We start from the raw sequence: 23,482 nt of genomic DNA on the forward strand, positions 1-23,482 counted from the left end.
AGAGAAAATATTTTCCCTTACCATGCATCCTCTCATCCGAAAAGTCCACTTCCACTTCCCATCCTTTCCTTATTAGGAAAAGGGTGGAAAGGGAAAGAGGACTAAATTTATAATATTAGTAAGATTAAATATTTGCTGATCTCGCTGCATTGATATAAGTACTGACTAATATGTAATTTTCAAGCAGAACAATCTTTCGTTCTCACGCGGACCGCGGAACAGAGATTTGGAAATTTTAATGTCTGAATACTAATTCCAACGACCCATACGAGGGATGCTCAAATTTAATTTTGCGTTAAATATTTTGTCAATTCATAAGCTGAAAGCGTTTTTTCAATTTATAATTTTTAAAATATCACTTTTAAAGATCATATAATCAATACATTTATTTATTTTAATTTAGTTTCTATGAGTATATAAATATTAATGTTTTATTGAATTATTTGCATACAGTGTAGAGGACAACACTGTAACACTGAATGATTTTGAAAGCTTTTTTCTTTTACTAAAATTCCTTAACAATTCATATAATAAAATTAATAGTTAATATTTAAACAATTTTCCATTGCAATGGAATTTTATGTAATTCATGGACTTGACTTTATCGTTTCGCAGTCAAAAATAAAGTTAAACCTAGGATCGCTTTCTCTTATGAATTATACCATCAACAGCGGGAACATTCTATAGTGAACATTTAGCAGCACAAATGTTCTTTCGCGTTATAATGACGGTGTAATTTGGCTTTGAAATATTCTACTGTGAAAAGGAACCGCACAGTTAGCTTAAACTGTATTCAAACTCAAAAGATTTTGTATAAAGAGATGGCGTTATGTAGCTAGTTATTTAATTACAAAATTATAACGGACTAGCTGTCGACCGCGACTCCGTCCGCGCGATGCTAAAAAAACTAAATAAGTAGCCTATGTGTTCTTCTAGATTATGTTCTATATATGTCTCAAATTTCATCGAGACCCATTCTGGAGTTTCGTTCAAACAAACATTCATCCATCCAACTAAACATTCGCATTTGCATTTATGATGTCAGTAAGATTAAAAAGAATATATCGATAGTTTACTATCATCTTTCACTACACTAAAGTAACAATTAGTATTGTACTGGCCATCAATAAACACCAAAAAAAAGTTGAATAACAATTTTAAATTCGTTCCTAAACTGTCACTTGTATTTATGTTAATCTGGAGTGGTATTAAACAGGATATTCAATTAGAGTCGGAGACTGCAGTAGACAGGTAGGGGTAGTAGACAGCTAGGGGTATATACCTCACTTGTCATACTGGTTGCGGTATCATTTGTAACGGCATTATTCGCACCTGCCCACCGCTGACCAGAGGTGGGCGAAATAAATTAATATAGGGATTAGGGTTTGCGATGCGGGCACATAAAATGCTGCATGCAGATAGACTATTAATTTAATGATTAAAATATGTTGTAAATATGCCAACATTATAAACGTAGCCTTTTCTAAAATTATGCATCGGAGATATGATATTTACAGAGATATCTTTTTTTATTATTTTTTACTCCCACAATTTACATATTTTGCGTCGAGTAATAATCAATCCTACACACATACAAAGTTTTTTTGTTCCATGAATGTTTCTGTATGTACGCAACGCAATATTAAAGAAGAATTACAAGAAAATAAATAAATAAATATATATATATATATATATATATATATATATATATATATATATATATATATAACGCTACAATTATTAACTGACAAAATCTATGTGCTTCGAAGCGCCATTTTATAACATCCGCGAAGTCACCCCTAAACACTCGAGCGGTCAGCGACCGGCCTCAGATCTGCCCCCATCCCCGACGTTTATCTCTGACAGTGTTTGATAAATTTAAATAATAAACATATTATACCGCAAACAGTAATCTACACCTGGTACAAAACATCTATTGGACGCAAATTGCCATCGTTTATAGGCGAATAAAAAAAAATTTAAAGACACGAAACTGTAAGAACGGCCTCCAAACATTTGGAATTACAATACTATTTCAAAAATCTACTTCTTACATTGTAAAAAATAATAATGTAGCTACGCTAAAGAAATTACTTTCCTGTAGGTAACTAATATCGTATTAAAATATATGAATACTGGCTGTCGCTCGCGACTCCGTCCGCACGAAATGAAAAAAAAAATAGTTACCAGCAATTATTCGAATTTTTCCTCGCCGTAAAAACCATCAATTGGTGAAATTGGTCCAGACGTTGCTGAGTTATGCGCTTACCAACACATTTTGCGATTCATTTTTATATTATAGATTAATTGAATGAAGACATAATGTAAACAATATTAATTGGTCCAACCGATATAATTGGATGAACTGAATCCTGCTTAATCAGATGCTGCATTAATTTTGCATTAATGAACAATAATTATCCATCGCCAGTTGCTTTTGTACAAGTAATTACGTCATCAGTCAATCAAAAAATCATAGGAAATTTTAATACTTAATTGACAAATAAAATTTGGAAAATATCAAAGTTTATACAAAAATGTAGGCTACATATGTAGCCTCAGAAGATAAGCAGAGCTAGGCTATGTAAATTTATCGTTCACTTTTTCCACGATAGCCTTACATAACCTTTGTGATGGCTAGTTTTTAGGATAGAATATACTTTGGTCATTTTTTATCTATCATTTTTCGGGCTCTGAATTAGAATGTAATAAACTAGGTACAGTCAGCTGCATAAATATGTGTACAAAGTTCCAGAAGCATGTATTCTATGTTTGTACTATTACGAAGACATGCTTACGTAATTTTAAAGTCAAAGGCTTGTACAAGATTCTGAAGTTTTGTAACTTATTTATGCAAATGACTGTACACTATACTTTGATCTTAGTGATATCGCATTAAGACTAAACTAAGTTCTATATAAATGAAACTCTAACACAAGTCTATAATCTATAATATGTACGTATGTTGTAATGACAAAAGAAGAGAAAACACACGTGGGTGTAACGACCCTAGCTAATCAAGCAGGATTGCAATCGACAGGGGACCACTTCACGTGCATAAAGGATCCACGCGTTAACACACGGATAGCTACTACGTGTTTGATGTATAATTTTAATGGTCGCTATATACATACACACATCAATCACAGTTAGATGGCCATTAATACATACATCATGAAAATAGATTTGAACAATACAATTATCTAAAAAAGCATATTAAGCGTGTTTTAAAAGACAGAGTTTGGTAGTAGTTATTGTGCTGTACGTCTGGGGAAACCCTTAATTCAAACGATTAAGACAGATCTTTTTAGTCATGCAATTTCTTATAAGGGAGTCATAAAGATGGTTGAAATTACGGACAGATTTATAAAATTTCTTATACAACTAAATTCAGGTTAAATCATAAAATTAAGGAAAATTGATTTGTTTGTCACTAATTCTTTGTTAATAAGTATTTATAAAGGGGTTTCCCCGTTTATATTAATTCAATTATTATATAAAATAAAATGGAATCATTAAATTGGGATGTTTGAATCCGCGGAGCACCGTTTCGCTCATTTACCTCTTAATTACATCTAGCAAACATTAAACAGGCATTAAGTAGAATGTTGTAAATGAAATTTTTCTCACGATTTTTTTAATTATTCGTAAGAAAAAATTATAATAACGGGCGGTAAAACGCTAAAGAACTAAATAAATAAACTAATATTTAAAAAAAATCTATATTCCATAAAATCTTTCACATTCGAATCTAGAAGTTCAAGGTTTCTGCAGACTGTTTAAGTATACATTATTTGGTATATTATTGTAAATTATAAAGATAGAAATATATGCACAGTACATATTCGTGAATTAATATTTCATGATAAATAATTTTTTTATTGATATTAAAAAAATATCAGTTACGACATTTTCCTTCAAGTGCCATAACCTTTCACTCCCCGTTATACTAACAGAAGTTACTAATGTTTTGATTTCTAACGACGGATCCTGTCTAATATTTTGCAGAAACCCTTCGCGCTGAATTTACCATTTTCAATGCAAATAATTTAAGCAAAAAACAACTTTATTCTTATAGCACCAGGACTTGTACTGAATGATTTAATTATTTTGTAAAATATTATCAACTTCAAGTCCGTTACAAAGTTATATAAATAGAAAAGTTTCACTTTGAAACGAGAGCTTTAATGAAAAGATATTTAATTATTTTTGTAATTAAATGTAGCGAAGTTATAATTAAGAAGGAATTAAAGACAAACTTCATTATTTTACGTCAAATTATATTATAAAATAATTTTTGTTGCTAATATTATTACGTCAAAAAGTTACAATGAACCTTGTCCTATATAATTAAAATATGTTTGAAATACAATAATTAAATTGTGTAGACACATTAAAAGACTATGAGTACCACTAAATAAAATGAAAAATCCAATGTTAGCTCTGACTTATAAAATTTTCGCTAAGTTTAATTTTGTATTTATTTCGTAAAACAAGAAATTTGCGGTTGTGGTCGGTGAGCGTGGTGTTAGTATTTCTAACATAATATGAGAATATATGAAAATAGCAACAAGAGAATTAAGTCCGGAATACCGTCTCTCATTAAGATACAAGACAATGCACTCATTTGCATCTCTGTACTGGAACGAAAGACGAGGCAGAGACCGGGGTCTTACGACGCTGCAATTTGCTTACTCATATTTCGTTTGTCGGAATTTTCGATGTTTACGAATTCTCGTCGAGCGTCGGTGGCTCAGGAGTCAAGCACTTGACTTGCAATCTGCAGGTCTTGGGTTCGAATCCCGCCATGTACCAATGTGTTTTTCGATTTCCGATTTACATATGCACATTTATCCGACGTTCTTACGGCGAAGGAAAACATCGTGATGCAACCTGCACATATCTGAGAAGAAATTCAAAGATATGTGTGAAGTCAACCAACCCGCACTTGGCCAGCGTGGTTGACTATGGCCTAATCACCCTTAACTTAGGGTAGGCTCCGAGCCCCTCGGTGGGGACGTTCAGTGATGATTGCTAATGATGATACGAATTCTCACATCTTTGAGGAAGAAGGTTTCCACAGTACGATTTCAAATGAACAAAGGTACCTAAGGAAGAATAAAAAATTGTTCTGTGTAGCATTCAATGGCGATTTTTTTACGGCTAAATAGATAAATCCAACATAAATGATGTTATAAATATATTTATGAATAACTATAAATTCATTCTTCTCAAAGTTTTACTTTAAAAAAAAACGTTTAAATATGCAATGTCGTAACCTTATATTTCGGCTCGCGTTTTAACAACCACAAAAGCAAAGTCGGGGACAAAGCTCTACCATGAATATTCAAACACATTTCGCTACGCCTCAGTTATAAAGAGTATCAGATATTTACCCAAAAATGTAACAAATTACGAAAGTTTGCATCTCGAAATAGTTCGGGCACGTAAAAAAAGGTATGTACTGCAGATATTATACAACGTTTAAAGTTATGCAACACTTCTACAATTGTGGATGTCTTTGCACATCGGTGGCTTCTATATTTCCGCAAATATAGGTCACTTGCTCGTTTGCCACTTAATAATATATAATAAAAAAAAACATTTTGAAACTCATCACTAAAAGGATAAAAAAAAAGCTTTAAAAACCAAATTAAGAATGACGAGTACTTTCTATCACATAAGACGATCTTATCTTAAAATCAGTTAAGAAGTAAACTTTACTCTAGCTTCCAAGAAGACAAGTCCAACAGGTGCATGCAACGCACACGAATTTATCGCTCCAAACTTTAGAGAAAAGACAACAACTTTGATGTGAGACTGAAATAGATGTATTTTACAGTTTTGCGGCCGAAACGGGCCGTGATGATCGCTCAGGCAACGATATAAAATTGCTCATTATTAAAATAAACTAGAACACTTTAATGTCGGATATCATTGCGGTTGAGGACACGGAACTACTTCGATGCACAAAGAAAGAAAGAACAAATGAACCGGAAGACGATGTTTCTTCCAATGATTCATAAAATAAATTGGTTATGATTAGAAATGCCCGTAATCATTTTTATATCATGTAATAAAATTACTTATTCTTTATATTAAAAATCAATACTATTTGCATCTACGAGTATATATTGACAATCTTCTAACGTGACATTAACTTTTTTTCTTAGCTCTTACTTATTTTCCCGTTTACGTTAAATAAAGTATAAAAAAATGAAATGGGGAATTAAATATATATTATAATTAATTAATCGTAACTAATTCAATCTTTAATAATATATTAATTCTAATAATTAATTATAAACTATTTAAACTTTCGTGAGACATTATACTAAACTGATATAAAAACGGCTGACCTGGTGGTTTGTAACCAGGTGGTACCAGTACCACTCATCCTGATGAAGGGCCCCCGATGGGCTCGAAACTAGTCAGTGCCGCCACCGGACGAATATACGTGAGAGTTTAGCCGTTTTTATATCAGTTTAATTAATTATAACTTTAGTAATTAAATAGAAGTCAGTATCCATAACAAAATGCACAATCAAATAGTCAAACTTTAGGTTGACCGTAGCTATTAAATTAGACCGGACACTACTATTTAAATGATATGATCCCATCGTTATGTTAAATGTGTTATACGCGTATTAGAAATAATTACAAGAAGGACAATAGCCTCTGAGATAACAATAGGGTAAGAAGTCGGATATACGCACTATGTTTTTAAAACGCGCAGTAAAATGTCGTACGACATTTTTGATATAACTAGGAATATTCAAATCGAATAAATCGCAATAACAATTAAATAAAAGTAAGGTGTATATTATAAAATATAATAAAATGACAGAGTTAAAAAATACAGACTATGTACCTTTTAACTTTTTGTAATTTAGAAATTATTTTCAACCGTGTAATTGAAAATGATTACCTATAACAAAATACAATTCATAAAAAAAATTCAAACCTTCATGTTTACGTGTTTATCTTTTAAACGATTACATGTTCGACTTAACTTCACATTAAGAAACGCGGCGTTTGCTGCGTATAGTGCGTATTCCAAGAAGGGACATAAAGATGTTGTCGGGAAGGGCGCGGGTCATTCGATGGCGCGTCTTCTAATTGAATCTCTCAAGTTTGATTAGTCGGGATACGTTACGTTCATTGCCATTCTCTTATCGCCCAGATCAGTTGGGATTATTTATATTTTATTATGCAATTCTTGCTTAAAACTCGAATTCAGTAGAGTGTCTATTGTGTCAATTAAAACTTCAATGTACTTAAAAACTCATAAATAAAACAAAACTTACATCGTTAGTGATCTTGAGGCTCTAAATATTGTACAATATTCTAGTAATAATTATTACTGACATATCTTACTGTTTAACCACAATATTAAAAAAATAAATACCTAAATATCTCTGTAAACGTTATGTACACCAATGTTTACATATGTATAAGATCTAATACTATTTAATTGATAAGTTGTATGTGTGTTATATATATGTTGTGGTTGTGCTTAAATAAATAAATATTATCCATCAATAGGTTATCAGTAAATCCATTAAGAGGCAAACTTCCTTTTGCATTTTGAATGTATAAATGTGTATATCATTTCACAAGTCAGTAAATAAAATTATCATGAAGAGTAAATGCCAAAGTAAGAATTTAAAGCATTCAAAACACAACAAAAGGGGCAGTATATTAGATAACACAAGTCAGACATTGCAATTAATGCACGCAGGTGCGTCGACGAAGGAATGAAAACAAATCAGACGCAATAGACATTTGGGTGAGGAATTGCATCCTCCATCTTACACTAGAATAGAAAATATCAATAACAAACTAAACTAATCTCTAATCTTATTTAGATTACAATCCAAATTCGCATAAACACGAAAGATCACTAAGACGTATTATCGTAAGGCATTTGAATTTATTTAATAATCAAAAATGTATTCTAACATAAAGGGATAAGATCTAAAATGATGTAGCAAATACAATGTACTTAAGTTTGTATTAGATTGAATGTTTATTTGGAACGAGTAACGCGAAACATCCGGCTCGAAGGACCAACTAATTGGATCGGTCACGCAAATTCCTGCGCACGCGTCTGCCTTTGAGTCTCGCGCGCATTCCGCAATGTACTATGGTTAATTAGTATAAGGATTGATTCATTAGTTAGTTTCCTTGGCGATTTGTTGCGGCTGATGTTAGTGCCGCTATCAAAGGAGGTAATGAAAGGCGCCTGTCACTTATATTGCTTAAGATAATTGTATTTACTAACGTCTGTTTAAATTAAACTTAATAGTATTTAAATGTGGTTAATTAAAATAGAAGATTAATTACTTAAAGTCTTACCAAAATTATAAATGCAATGGATGGATGTTTGAAGCTGAACGGATCACAATTATATTTGGCATACATATAGAACATAGTCTGGAGACATATAAGCTAACAGTTATGTTTTCTTTTTAATTCCGCGCAGACAGTCGGATATGTCGGTGTGTTTGGCTTATAATAAAATTCCTTAAACAAGATGATAAACTACAAAAAATTGGAGAGGAATTCTGAAGCTTTAAAAATCTGTACTTAATTTCCAGCTTTGAACACGACATAGAACAATTTAACATTTGAATTTGATTGAAACAAAACATAAATACTCCTTAGTTTATTAGATACCGGTCGAAATTCCTAAAACACGTACTAAATAACGTATACGTCAGTTTATAATCTGTGCATACGTGCTCTACCTACAAACGACTCTGTAATCTCAAAACTGGTTAATCTTTCGCCGCTAAACTCGCGATACGCGACGCTTCGGAAGAGAATCCTCAACTTTATACCATATATCGTAGCGAAGCTCAGTTTTAACTTTATACTATGCGCGGCACCCGAATACTTCGTGGATTTACGTAGTTGTTTGTAATTAACGTATTTAGATGAATAATGTGACTGAAGCTTTGAATACTTTAAGTAAGTTGTGCTTACATATACATTATTGATATTTTAACAATGTTCTAAGATATTTTGTTTGAAACATTTTGGTCCCAACTAAATAAAAAGATTTCCAAGTTTGTAAATCTGTATATATAAAAGAAAGTCATGTTAGTTACACTATTTATAACTCAAGAACGGCATTACCGATATGGCTGAAAATTGGCGAAGAGGTAGCTTAGAGCCAGGAGACGGACTATTTATTCATTTTTTTTCGAATTTATGCCTTGAAGAGTTTCTTTTTATTTAACTTATTAATATTATAAATGCGAATGTTTAGATAGATGTGATGTGGATGGACGGACGGAGTCGCGGGCGACAGCTAGTGAAAAATAAATAAGGTTTTTTTCGTAGAAAAGTCACAACAAATTAAATAAAGCAACATTTTCTAAATCAGGTATTGAGACAATGAATGGTTTGAAAATGTTGTCTAATTTATTTCGGTTCAAAGATGTCATCATCATCAGCTCACTATACGTCCCCACCGAGGGGCTCGGAGCCTACCGTAAGTTAAGGGTGATTAGGCCATAGTCAACCACGCTGGCCCAGTGCGGGTTGGTTGACTTCACACATATCTTTGAATTTCTTCTCAGATATGTGCAGGTTGCATCACGATGTTTTCCTTCACCGACATACTTCATCGAAACTTTAACTGTCGCTGTTTAGTTATTGTTTTGCAGAATTCCTTAATACAATAAACAATGTAGCATTTACACAAACGTAAGTAAATAGCAAGTAAAGTAACTATTCCTAGTGTCCGAGCTGAAACTCAAACAAAGTCGCGGGCAGTAGCTGTGTTTGCCGAGACAGACCCCGGGGGCGACCCTACCCGGCTACCACCCCGCGGTATCAAGTTTCAACAACTGTTAGTTAGTAAATTAAATGAAATTGGAAATTTCAACTAAGAACTATCAATTAAACTTGCGATGCTTGAAATCTACAGGATTCTTTTTCTTGTGAATTGAGTCCCGTTATGATCTTTGGTTCATTTTGTTGGGACATTTGGTGGCCATTTCAGAACAGCTGTTTTCGTATATAATTGCTATGTATTGTAACGTACATGTAAAAATATTCAACGCTGTAAAAAAATTGTAACAAAGTTAAAAGGTTTAACAAATAAAAAAGGGCAGTAAAAATTAACGGCGTTCCAAATTGTTTCCCGCCGCTCCGGAACAATATTGTTTGGAACAAAAATTATTTTTGCAAATATCCAACCGTTCAAACGATCAATATATAAATACTCATTGATTAGAAACAAGTCGAATAAGCGATGCATAATTTTTACTAATTAACTTCATCAATTAAATATCAGATTAAAATTTAAATATCGTTATGTAGAATAATATATTGAACCATTTTATATGTTAGTCAATATGATTTGATTTTTTTTTTGAGAGTCCTGTTTTCTTTTATCTTACGTTAAAGCCACAGATTAACAATGGTAGAGCCCGCTTTAACATCTTCGCACGAATCGGCCCGGCTCGCCCGGTGAAAAACCACGACCACACAGAAGACAGGCGTCAAGTGGAAGCAATTCCGCGTTTCGTCTGATGAGGGTGCGTCCCGGAGGCCTAATTTAGTCCTTTTTCCCTTCCCACCCTTTTTCTTATAAGGAAAGGATGGGAAGTGGATGTGGATTTTCCGGATGAGAGGATGCATGGGAAGGGAAAATATTTTCTTTCTGTGGATCCTCTCCTCCTTTAATCGATTAAAGGTTGGCAAACGCATATGCAATTGCGTATGTCTATGGGCAACGGTCACTTCGCTATTTCAGTGGCCGCTCGCTCGTTTGCCACCTTATGATATAAAAAAAACACTTTTTATCCTACTATTATTATAAATGTTTAGATGGATGGATGTTTGTTATAAGGTATCTTCAGAACGGCTCATTGAATCTCGATTAAATTTGGAATAGATAGAGAAAATATACTGGAAGAACACACAGGCTACTAATTAAGTCTTCTACGACGAAGTCGCGGCCGACAGCTAGCTATTTAAATAAAATATAGTATAATAAAAATGTAGTATAACAAATCTATTTACAACATCCAAGTTGTATTGAAAGAGAGGTTATTAAAAATAGAAATAATATAGGTGCTTAATAAAATCCATAGTAACGAGATATCTATCAAGAAGCTTGATACGTAATTGTTTCAATTGGAGAGGTAATATTTAACAATGGGGGAGTTGGATAATCCGCCCTTCAGATTTGAAGAGCCAAATGATTTTCAATCAATCTACGCAATCCTTTCAGCTTTGATTAAAATGAAGTCATATAAATCAAATACAGCTAAATTGACTTTCAGATTTAGGCAAAAATAAATGATGTAGAGATATAAATTAAATTTCTATTCGCAAGACTGCGTCGTTTCATTTCAGAACCAAGAGCTTATGTGTCTTTACATTGTTCTTTAATTATACCACCACTAGCTGTCGCCCGCGACTCCTCACGGAGTAAAAAAAACTTTATTAGTAGCCTATGTGGTTTTTCAAACTATGCTCTACATATGCGCCTAATTTTATCAAGATTTGTTTAGCCGTTTTAGAGATATCTTGAAACAAACATCCAATCATGCATCCATCTAAACGTTCGCATGTTTAATATTTTTTTTTTAATTTATGCCTTAAGAGCTGCTTTTTATTTAACATACTAATATTATAAATACGAATTTTTAGATGGATGTGATATGAATGGATGGATAGGTGTTTGAAGATGTCTCTAGAACGGCGGATCTGGATTAAATTTGGTATACGTATAGAACATAGTCTGAAAGAACACAGAAGCTACACTAAGTTTTTTATATATTCACGCGGATGGAGTCGCGGGTAATAACTAGTCTTAATATAATATCATTTAGATATTATTGTCAGCAGAAGTATAATAAACAATTATTGGTATATGAAACAAATATTTTCAGACCATCAAATGAAGATCTTTGTTATAACAAGCTTACTTCTTAAACTTACCTTGATTAACTTGTTCTGAAGTTTGGTGACGGCCATACGCTCACGTTGCGTACGCCGCTTCTCCTCTTCCAGCTGAGCTTCCAGCTGCTTTATACGCTTCTCCAGAAGTTCCTGCAACAAGGTGCATATCAATTAAACCTATGCTATTATAAAACACACTGTAATTTTGGTCCTCTCGTCCGACTCGTATACAAACTTGGTACTATCGCATAAAAACTCTTTTGAAAAGCAAAGCTCTACATAATCCTATATCATCGACTTTTAAATGTTTTAAAGTTTAGGCATTTAAACCGCATTTTCAATCAATTGTACACTTACAGACTGAAAATTGTTCAACAGACATTGTTACAAAGGAGGCTAGGTAACAGTAGGGGGGGGGGTTAAGTAAACAGTTCTCCAATTCAACTCCGTCTAAAGTTTACATTGTCGGGATCGCACAAAGCTAACCGGATGTGACGTCGTTTATCCGGTGTCATTAGCCGGATGAGCACATCAGAGTACAGCCGCAAGGTAGTTTTTACTTAATGCTTCAGCGCAAAAGCCTCCGAAGGTTGCAAAATAATCAAACGTTTTTAATCGTGTAAAATTCTGTTGAAGACACGAATAAATACATTTTAATTTTATGTAAATTTAATGGGAAACATTGCTTCATGCTTATTACCTAGAGTTTCTAAAAACAACTCAAAAGTACTGCCATCTCACTCATTTCCTTGAATAAAACAGAGATAACAATATGGAAAGGGAAACTTATGACTTACTCGTAGATTTGCTAAAAATAATTGCAAAAGTATACTATTGATGTAAACGGCCTTGAAAACTAAATTTAATGATTCAAACATATATTCTAAAACGTAATATGTTTAAAGACAGATGTCACTATTCAAAGGCACATATAATTTTGAATATTATTTTAATTCCGACATTCAATGAGTCATATAAATAATTTAGGAAAGCTTCCGAGCAGTACATTTACAAAGGGCGCCGTTTCCGAGTGACATCTCGAGAACAATGACTAAAATGTAACCGACAAATCTTAGTTCTAATAGAACGAACAAAAATAACCCTTAGTTCTTTACATTAAGTATTATTTTGTCTGCAAATTTATTAATGTTAATATAACATGATTAAAGGCAAAAGGAAGTAAAGCAATTTACGTAGGGATACATAAATATTTTGTACCAATTTTTTATAGATATAATGTTTGGGATAATTTTTGTAGGATCTAGTTTCAGGGATGACGAATAAACATATCATATTTCTAAGGAAATGCTCAATGAAATTATAGATTTGACATCAAATAGACTTTTTTATTATTGCGCCAATCCATGGCGGAGGGATCACTTGCATTCGCTCCTAACATAATACCAATATTCACAATTTGGAAGCATAATTTTGTGTTCCCTGACGTGCCTTAAATATTTTGTCGCTTGCTATTGGTTCGCAATCCCTGATGTAGTTTATGTGGGATTGGTTACAAAACAAAACACAAAAACTTTACGAATTCCGATGGCTGTTGCTCGTTTGCCACCTTATAATATTTAAAAAGAAAAACTTGTGTCACATGATAAGCTAATTCCTGATTGTTGTTAAAAGTATAGCTCCTGAACCGTAAAATATGATAAAGGGAAGTGCGAATACATATTCTATATCAATATCCAATAACGGTTGCCATTAATTTTGCGATATTTCCACAACATTTCACTCCCTCCTTACGCGGGGTAACACTGTAATTTATTACAGCGCATGCGCACTAATGGAACGCTAACTAGCTATTTTGTTTATACTTATTAGTAGCCTAATTAAAAAAAAATATGTTAGATATAAAATAGTTTATGAAAGTACTCTTTACTGTATAGTTTCTCTAATATATTTATAGATGTTTTCTTGTTTATTTTGTCAATTTTTTTTTATTAATAAACATTTTTAAAATATTATAATTGCACATTTTAACACATATATGTTTACTATTATTTACTCTTTTTCCACATACATAATAAGTCAATTGAAATTAATAAATAAGAAATTCATTCAAATGTTACAATATTCTAAACAAACCCAGCAAGCGATGTATACCTTTGAATCATTTTTCACGCACACGATAAATTCATCCCCCGGCCGTGTCGCTGTGTCGCGATGTCAACGAGAGAATTGCTTCATTCTGTGATCGTACACACTAAAATTTTTACAATTTTATACTTAGTTTCTAATGTGAACATAAGTTCACACACATACCTAATAAACTACACGTTACATCTATATACTCGTATTATATATATAAAAGAAAGTCGTGTTAGTTACACTATTTATAACTGAAGAACGGCTTTACCGACATGCCTGAAAATTGGTGAGGAGGTAGCTTAGAGCCATGAGACGGACATAGGATACTATTTATTAATATTTTTTTCGAATTTATGCCTTGAAGAGCTGCTTTTTATTTAACTTACAAATATTATAAATGCGAATGTTTAGATACATGTTATGTGGATGGATGGATTTTTTCTTACATATCCACGCGGATGGAGTCGCGGGCGACAGTTAGTGTATTTATAAAAAAATAAATGTTTAATTTGAGCAAACTTGTTTAATCCAAACACTCATTTTGCATTAAGATTGTTTCATTTTTTTATTTATTTTTATTTTAACCTTTATTTTTTATCTAGAAGTAGAAACGATCCGTTTACTCGTCTAATGTCTAAAAGTCATTGACATCGTCAATTGTAAATACACGTTACTAAAACGTTATCATCATCCCTGTCTTTAAAACACAAAGATAACATATTATGCCAATGTTTCGGTAGTAGAAACTCAGAAATTCGAAAAATTATTGACAAAGAATCTTACGTTTTAATTATAAAACATGAGAATAAACAATCAAACGTTCTCTATATCTGTACGTGTTTCCAATGATACCAAATGCTTTTATTTCCTTCCCGCAAACGTAAAAGTGTCCCATTGTGCCGGGTATCGGGGCTCTTCCTCGCCTTTGCATCCATTTGTCTACGAACAATGCCTTCATTCTATTGTTTAATGGTATTTCGGGACTGTGACGTCACAGTTAGACCCTCCTAAACCTTTCATCTATCAAACTAATATTAATAAGCCAGTCCCGTGATTATTGCATCATTATTATAGTATATAAAATTAATTAATCATTGGTATCTTTGTTTCCTCTTAATCTTTTGTGGAAGACTCATTTTGGGTTGCTACGCTAGTGATGTAAGTAGTAAGTTTCTTAGTTAGTTCTTAGTTTCTTAGTCTAAGTTCTTATCAATTTCTCTTGTTGCGCTTATATTTGTGTTATTTTTCATAGTCTATGAATACTTATACGACGTGGGAATAAATCTGATTGACCTCCTGTAAAGCATTTTATAAAGATTTTCCTCTAGACAAACATAATGAAAAATTTACCTAGGAATTTCTAATTCAATATTTTGTGATGGATAAATCGTGTTGCGGAAAAATAAAATAATTAACAATATCCATTGGTACAGCCCCTAAATATCTTCAAATTTATTAGATTAATCTAAACGTTTGCTATCTCTATTATAAAAAATACGTTGTTAATCAATATGTGACCCGCGTCATTTTAAGAGCACTCGATCTCAAATGAATTGTTGACAATAGCTACGATATAGCAACCGCACTAGAGTCCCAGCCGGGACCGAGACAATGACGCGAGATTAACCCGAACGAATTAAACTGAACCCCGTGAAACCTTAGAGAAGTAAGCGTGTGGTACAATATTTACATAGAATCGATAAAAAATTAAAATATTGAACATATCAATTGATACGTGTGAATATGTATAGGGTTGTGATTAGAGAAAAAGAAGTATGGTAAATTTCGATATAATTGTAGTCGTGAAATTTTGGACAAACTACGAAAACTAGCCACAATTCTGTTAAAGGATACATAAGGGTACACTTTGGTTTGAATTCTGTATTAAAACTAGCTTTCCCCCGCGACTCCATTCGCGCGAGATTAATAAATATATACTAGCCGATTCTTGGGCCTACTGAATATGTAAATAAATAATCATAATAATCGGTCGGAGAATTATATATATATACATATATATAAGATTATCTTGTCTTTAAATAGCAGGTAATAAAATCGCTTCCGCTACCGCTTATAACTTGTGCGAATCTAAATTTCAAGTCACCCTCTTTCATCCATCATTAGCGGACAATGGCTAATCTAACGGGCACTTCATCACGGCCCAGCCCCGGACTTCGGGACGATAATTAACGCGCGAGATTACAATGACGGCCACTCAGGTACAGCCATACATGGCAGCCATACAAACTGGCGGACATACAAATGTAAAGATTATGTCATATTTCAAACATAAAGCAAAGTTAATGTAAAGTTTACGTATGATAATCTGTATTACCTTAAGCTGCTTGCACTTTAATTTGCCAAAAGTTTTACGAAGTTTTTTAAATTTATTTGTTTAAATTGTGTTATCGCAATAGGTTTAAAAAAAAAGAAATGCATAAAAAGCCTATGACATATTGTTCGGAACTAAGCATTTACAGGGTGTTTAAAAGCTAAAGTAACTACTGTATTACTTCCATTCTCAACTGTTGTTTTCTAACCGTTTAGCAGGCGGTGGCGATTTCTACACTTTATGGCAAAGTTAAATGGAAATTAAGACTAATTCTCTCCGTTTTAATTGAATAGACGTGTTGGAAGGAGTTTTTTGTACTCTACGTCGTCGTAGTTTTCTAGCGTTCTTTTACGATTTATTTTGTAAGACGCTTATTTAATTAAAAATCCTTTTGTGTACGTAAGGTCTGGAGACATAGACTATTTATCTTTCTTTGAATTTTCTCATTATGATTTCAAGTACAATACGTATTTAATAAATGTAGTAATAAAGATAGGTGTGTGTTACTGTAAATGTAAATAAAATTGGCGACTAACACCGTAAGAAGTTTGATAAATTATGGTTTACAAAACTACGATCGATGACCCCACGTGAGCGGGATAAGGCAGGATAAAGATGGTGAGTTTGACCCATCTTTTTGGTCTATATAACACTGTTACTTCAGAGACCTGCAGCTCAAAGCGACTGATCTTTTTTATACTAAATATTTTACTACGCTAAAACATATTCTTTATAGAACTTAGCGAATTATTTCGTTTCGCTTTCTCTTTTGTTTCGTATTTTCCAATTTATTTTAACGACGGCAGTCCCTTTGTCCCGCTCTCCATTAGGCCACTGGGCATGTCACGACCTGATTGATGAATTCTTCAAACCCTTTCAATGTAAGAATAGACCGGCCTGTACTGTACACTCAATGAATATATCTTTTCAAAAACTTAACGACGATTGAATGAAGTTCTCACGCATGTTAAAGTGTATTTGATAGTATGTTACTAATATTATAAATGCGAATGAATGGATGGATGGATGGATGTTTGTTTGAAGGTATCACTAAGACGGCTGAACGGATCTCGCTGAAATTTCGCATTGATGTGGAACACAGCCTGGAAGAACACATAGGCTCTTAATTATTATTTTTTTAATCCGTGTATATGTTGTCGCAGGCAACAGCAAGTCTGCTAATAACATCAATCTTGATAGAAATGAAGCAAAAAAAACTAGTAGCAAAAATAACACAATCTTTTCTAAGAAACAACGATATTCTTTTAGCCATAAGTTGCCACAAAATATCGTATTTGTAGACCAAATATCAAACCTTTGAAATGAATTTTAATAAAATTATTCTAAGCATTTCTTACAAATCATTTCTTATTTCAGCACGTTAAAACAAAAGACGATTTAAAATAGTAGCACTATAGGATTTACGATCTCTGAAGTCCCAGGTGATGGAGTCGACCATTTGTAACTGACGCGTCCACACCTGTGCGACTTTACGGTACTTCCGAGTACACTAGTGTACACAAAAGTACAATCACGTAGACTAGTGTACACTTGGTTGTACTAGTGTACAGTCAGTTACATAAATATGTATTCATTAACATATTAGACACTTCCATAAGCCTTCGCTTAAAAAATACGTATGCATTTATTTGACAAAAACATGTACTCAAGGTCATCAAAAAGCATACAGATGGATGACTGGTTATACAAGTTTCTAAAGATTTGTTGTTTTGTACATATATTTATGTAGCTGACTGTACACACGAGTACACTCACATACACAGGTGAACCCTGGAATACACTCGTAAAGACAAATCGTTTCGTAAACGAGGATCTGCTGATAGCAAGACGTTGGTGATCGTGATAGCTCCTTAATTACAATTTCGAACTGAAGATAGATTAATGAACAGGGATTCAACAATGATAAGAGTCTTTAAGATCTCGTCTTTAGTACTATAAAGTATACTTTCGTAGAAGTCGTCAGCGAATAAACTGTACGGTACGTAACCTTTTGTTACCTTTTAATAGATTAAAATTAAAATATTTTTTTAAATAAATGTTAATTAAAGAATTGGCTTTAAATGACGAAGCTAAATAAAGGAGAGTTATATCATTCAGCTATTGTTTTTCACCCATATATTATCACCATACATATAATAGACTGATGTATGTCACTTGTCATTGGGACAATGACCCCATTTTGAAGACTAAATGTCTATAAGTATCCTACATCTGACCGACTATTATTACTGCACGCTCTTCCCATACAAACGAACACTCATTGAATCCAATTCACGTACTTGTCTATCCATTAGTCTCAATTTAATTTTTCAAAGTTAGTCTTTAGTATTATAAGGTGGCAAGCGAGCAAATGGCCATTCTCAGTCAAATTCACTTTCATTTCCTATCCTTTCCTCATAAGATAAATGTGGGAAAGGAAGAGGACTAAAATTTGGCTTCCCGCAAACACACTCATCAGACGAAATGCAGAATTACTTTCTGTTGACGCATGTCTTCTGTGTTGCCCTATTCGTTCAACAGTATTATTTGGATTAAAATCTTAGAATTTACGAAGGTTAAAATCTGCAACTTTCTGATAAAACCAAGTTTTAAAAGGGCGATATTTTAATATAAAACTTATTAGCGGCTTGTCGTTCACTATGTTATCTACGCAAATGGGTGTCAGGTTGGTCCACTATGGATGGAGAATACACAGGACACTGAGCTGCACATTCTTAGTGAAGTTAAGTCTTACCTTAAAATAATGAACATTTCTATCATTGTTACTTGAATACGATGAAAATCTGTTGAACATTTCCTAACACCAAGAACAACACGCATAAATTCAAAATCGTTTCCACATATTTTTCGAGCACATAATCTTTAAACTGACAAAATAATAACAAAAATTCTATCGTTATAGCACGCGTAACTTGAACACGAGAACAGCATGCGCTATGCACAACACAACAATTTCGTTTGCACAGAAAAGCTATAACAAAACACTAACGTTTTGGTGCGCTTTGACCGTATCATACCGCGATATGAACTGAGGATCTCTTGATAGTTACAGCCAATTACAATGCACAGAGTAACTTGAATATAGAGCGTACATGGGAATGAATTATGGAACATAGGAAAAATTTTTATGCCTATCAATTACTTAATGAAAGAGGAATTTTAAATGATAAATGTAACAAACTTATTATAACCAAAATATTTTCAATTTTATATAAAACTTGCTGCAGCCTGCGACTCCGTCCGCGGAATTAAAAAGGACTTAATAAGTAGTCTGTGTTTTATTCGAGACTATGTTCTACGTAAGTGCCAAATTTCATCGAAATCCGTTTAGCCAAACATCCATCCATCTACACATTTGCATTTATAATAATAGTAAAAGTAAATAAAAAAGTGAGATGCCAAGACATTCTATATTTACAGAACAGATTGTAATAAAATGACGCAAACTAAAATATAACTCAGAAATAACTAAGAACCACATATAATATGCTAAGTACTTGGTTCATCAAAGTATTCATTTACACATTCCAAGAATAGAAGTACAATAGGAAATATGATTGTTATTTAGGTAACGAGGTGTCCTACAGAGTAGCTACTTGTGTGTGTGTAGTATTAACAGGATATCTCGTTTTAACTTACTTTGTAACTTGTAAGTAACAGTATTACAGTAACTTACTGTTCACAGGAAATAATAAGGTTTCATAAGTCGTATTCCACTTTTTAACATATTTATTTCTAACTTATATATTAACTTTAAAATTAATGAAAATAACTTAAATAAATTAAATAAAATAAATCAATATTGTATTTAGATTAATACGATTTAATTATAAGGCTACAATCACCGAATGACCGCTCTATAATTCAATGCACTGTATTAATTTTAATTTACTTAACATCTCTTTGAGCTGCGATGCTGCATTGTACAATTGCCCGCGTTCGGTTATGTGGGTTAGTGTATCGTTTAATGAATGAAACGAATCATTGTACTCTCATATATATCACATATCACTGCATCACATTCAAAGTAACATATACAACGAGTTCCAATTGTTATGAATCAAATTTCTACAATAAAAGTTGTATGAAGTTTTCATCTTGATAGTTATCAACCAATTGAATATATTTAATCATGCAATTTAGACAACAATGGCTAAGCAATCAATTAAAATGGTGGTTACAGGAAATGCAATTTAATTTGCCATTAAAAGGACCAACCGGTAGTCATGGGGGCACGAGGCGCGGGAGCAGGGGGGCACGGGAACACTAATTACAGCGCGGTTGCACCGAGCAACAAACGACTCACGGGCAGACAGACAAACAAGCGGATTATCGCATGCAAGGCAACGCCGGGGGCATCAAAGGGCGCCATCCATTTGCGAAATTTGTTTTTCCATTACTCAAATTGAGTTCGGCTTTGGGGTTGACTTTTAGGTGCCTGTGATGTGCCAACTCGCAGACACTGAGGGTAACTTGCGAAACGTCCTAATATATCTTCCTTACCGATGAATCTCCATTTTCATAACGCTGATGAAAAGTGAAAGTAGATTGGAAAATTTTCATCTAATATACGACGTCTAAAGAACGGTTCAGCCTTTGATCCAACACAAAGACGTAAGAAATTAAAAATATCCATCCAATTTCATTACAAAGTGAATGAAAATGAATATTAGATTAAAAAAATATAAAGACAATGAACATTGTATATCAACGAAATTACAGACTAATTTGAACTCTTTGTTTTCATTAGATTACTTCAATTACTTAAAATGCACATCAGTATTATCTGCAAAGGCCTAAGAGTACTTAATCTTATACTTTCAATGTATTTAATCTATCCAAACTGAAAGTGTATCAATGAATACGTTAAATCAATCCATTTGTATTTTTCATAAGATTCCATTTGCTTGTTATAAATTTAAATATGATTTATAAACGGCTAAACACTCACGTATATTCGTCCGGTGGCGGCACCGACTAGTTTCGAGACTGTCGGGGGCGCAGGCGCGCAGTGAGCGACGGGCCGCGTCCGCGAAATAATACCAGTACCTCATTATAGAAGATCAAATAATACCAGTACCACTCATCCTGATGAAGGGCCCCCGATGGGCTCGAAACTAGTCGGTGCCGCCACCGGACGAATAAACGTGTGTGTTTAGCAGTGTTTATATATCAGTTAAGTATAATGTCTCACGAAAGTTTGAATAATTTAAATTTAAATATATTTATGAGAATAACCGAACTAACTAAACGCGGTAAGCAAACAAATCAAAGTTTATTTATAACAAAATAACCAAAAACATTAACTAGCTGGCTGAAAGCCAGGGTCTACTGCAAAATTAATTACAACAGATGGCGCTGTATCCCAGGTGTTACCATACCTCATATAAAAGACGTATACTAACAAAAACTGTTATTTGTAAAATGATAAAATGGCGAACAATTAGATTCTTCACGAGTTCATCTACAAAAAATACTAAAATGCAGTATTTAGTTCCTTTTATTGAGTAAGAATGATTTAAAAATTATTTAATTTCATACAGAAAACGTTATTCCCAAAAACCCGTGGACCTGTGGTTCAATCATATGAAAATAATTATCTGTATCCTTTCCTAACTCCAATAAACAACTTAAAAAAAACGTGTTCCAATTATGTACCAAAGTATTTGGTCATTATTATTTACAACCTCAATAACAACATGGCCCTGAATTTCCAATTTGTCTAAACATAGTCCCCTAAGCAATCACTCACGAGTACCAATCGAGTAGTAAATCGATAGGTGAACAAAAGTTTAATCGTTCCGAACGAACGAACGTTTTGTTCGAACGATATTATTGTGGAGCTAGCATTGAAGATAAAAAGTGAGTCTAAGTTAACAATTTTTGAATAAACTACTACTAACGATAATCTTATTACGATTCAATAGAGACTCTACTAAGGAAGTTCCTTAGTGTAGATTAAATGAGATAAATTTAACCGAATACTTAAGCATTAAACTACTCTTAAAGCGGCATTTAATATATTATATTTATAGGAAAAAGTAAATTTCTAATAAGAAATCAACAATTTATTCAAAGGTAAATTTTTTAATAACATATTGTTGGAATAAACGACAAGTTCACTTGTTCGGCGATGTGTAAACGAACCTTTATCCCTTCCCTACACTTCCAAACTGGTAGCGTCCTCGGCTATCTATTAAATGACAGTTATCTGCATGATTGATTGCTCGTGCATGCAAAAAGCAAGGGAATCTATCACAGCCTGCCGCCGCTAATCTGACGAGCATATCGTCAATAACGAAATTATGCTAACAATCTAAAAGCTAATTTTGTAATTTTGCAACGGAACCTATGAATTTAAAATGAAGTTCATAATACTTTATATAATATGATAGTTTAAATTATAACTTATTGAAAATTCCTATAAGATTTTTGTCATAAATTTCAGTTCAAATATTGTCCTGGATTGCACTAAAACGATTTGGCTAAAGTATTATATTTTCGAATAAACAAAAACATTTACATAAAATGAATACTCATAATAAACTCTGCAAGAATTCTTCTCAACATTGGTTATATATTCATAGAAACAAATTCTGGTTCATTAAAATAACGTTTTACATCCATTAAGGTTCCATAACAAGCAAATATTTCGGCTACATTTCGCGCACCTTGCTGCACGGTACATTTGCGGCAAAATCCATTGCTATCAAGTGTACAAGGGGTAGAGGGTAATGTATGTCCCACTTAAGCTAATATCCCAGTTGAATAGGGGAAGTAGAAGCTAGAGGCAGACATAGGACTGAAGAAAAGCAGAATAACCAACGTTATGTTATTTCTAAAATGCTATATTTAACTACTATTATTTCTTTACTCAATTCAATCTTACTTCGTACTTAATTAATATTTGAAATTGGAATATTTGGATGTATGGATAGATTTTTGTTAGAAGATAGATTCATAGATGTATTATAGAAGAGAGTTTAACACATCACATAGGGTACGAAGTTTTTTTTTAATTCCTGGCGAACAACGACGCGGGCTCAATATAATTAGCGAACGTTTCGGAGATACTGACTTAAAACTTAAAAAGTTGTGTTTATGATTATT

At 33.0% G+C, this 23,482-nt stretch overlaps 1 protein-coding gene across 1 annotated transcript in view; it reads right to left on the reverse strand.

Moving 5' to 3' along the window:
- LOC106128388 (uncharacterized) overlaps nucleotides 1–23,482 on the reverse strand; it is a 241,357-nt gene that overhangs the window by 149,266 nt on the left and 68,609 nt on the right. Inside the window, exon 3 of the mRNA XM_013326757.1 lies at nucleotides 11,962–12,072. Within this exon, the coding sequence (XP_013182211.1) occupies nucleotides 11,962–12,072 (111 nt within the window). The remainder of the gene's footprint in view (nucleotides 1–11,961; nucleotides 12,073–23,482) is intronic.

The sequence above is a fragment of the Papilio xuthus genome, unplaced genomic scaffold (genome assembly GCF_000836235.2).
Source record: "Papilio xuthus unplaced genomic scaffold, Pxut_1.1 DF828780.1, whole genome shotgun sequence".
NCBI lineage: Eukaryota > Metazoa > Arthropoda > Insecta > Lepidoptera > Papilionidae > Papilio > Papilio xuthus.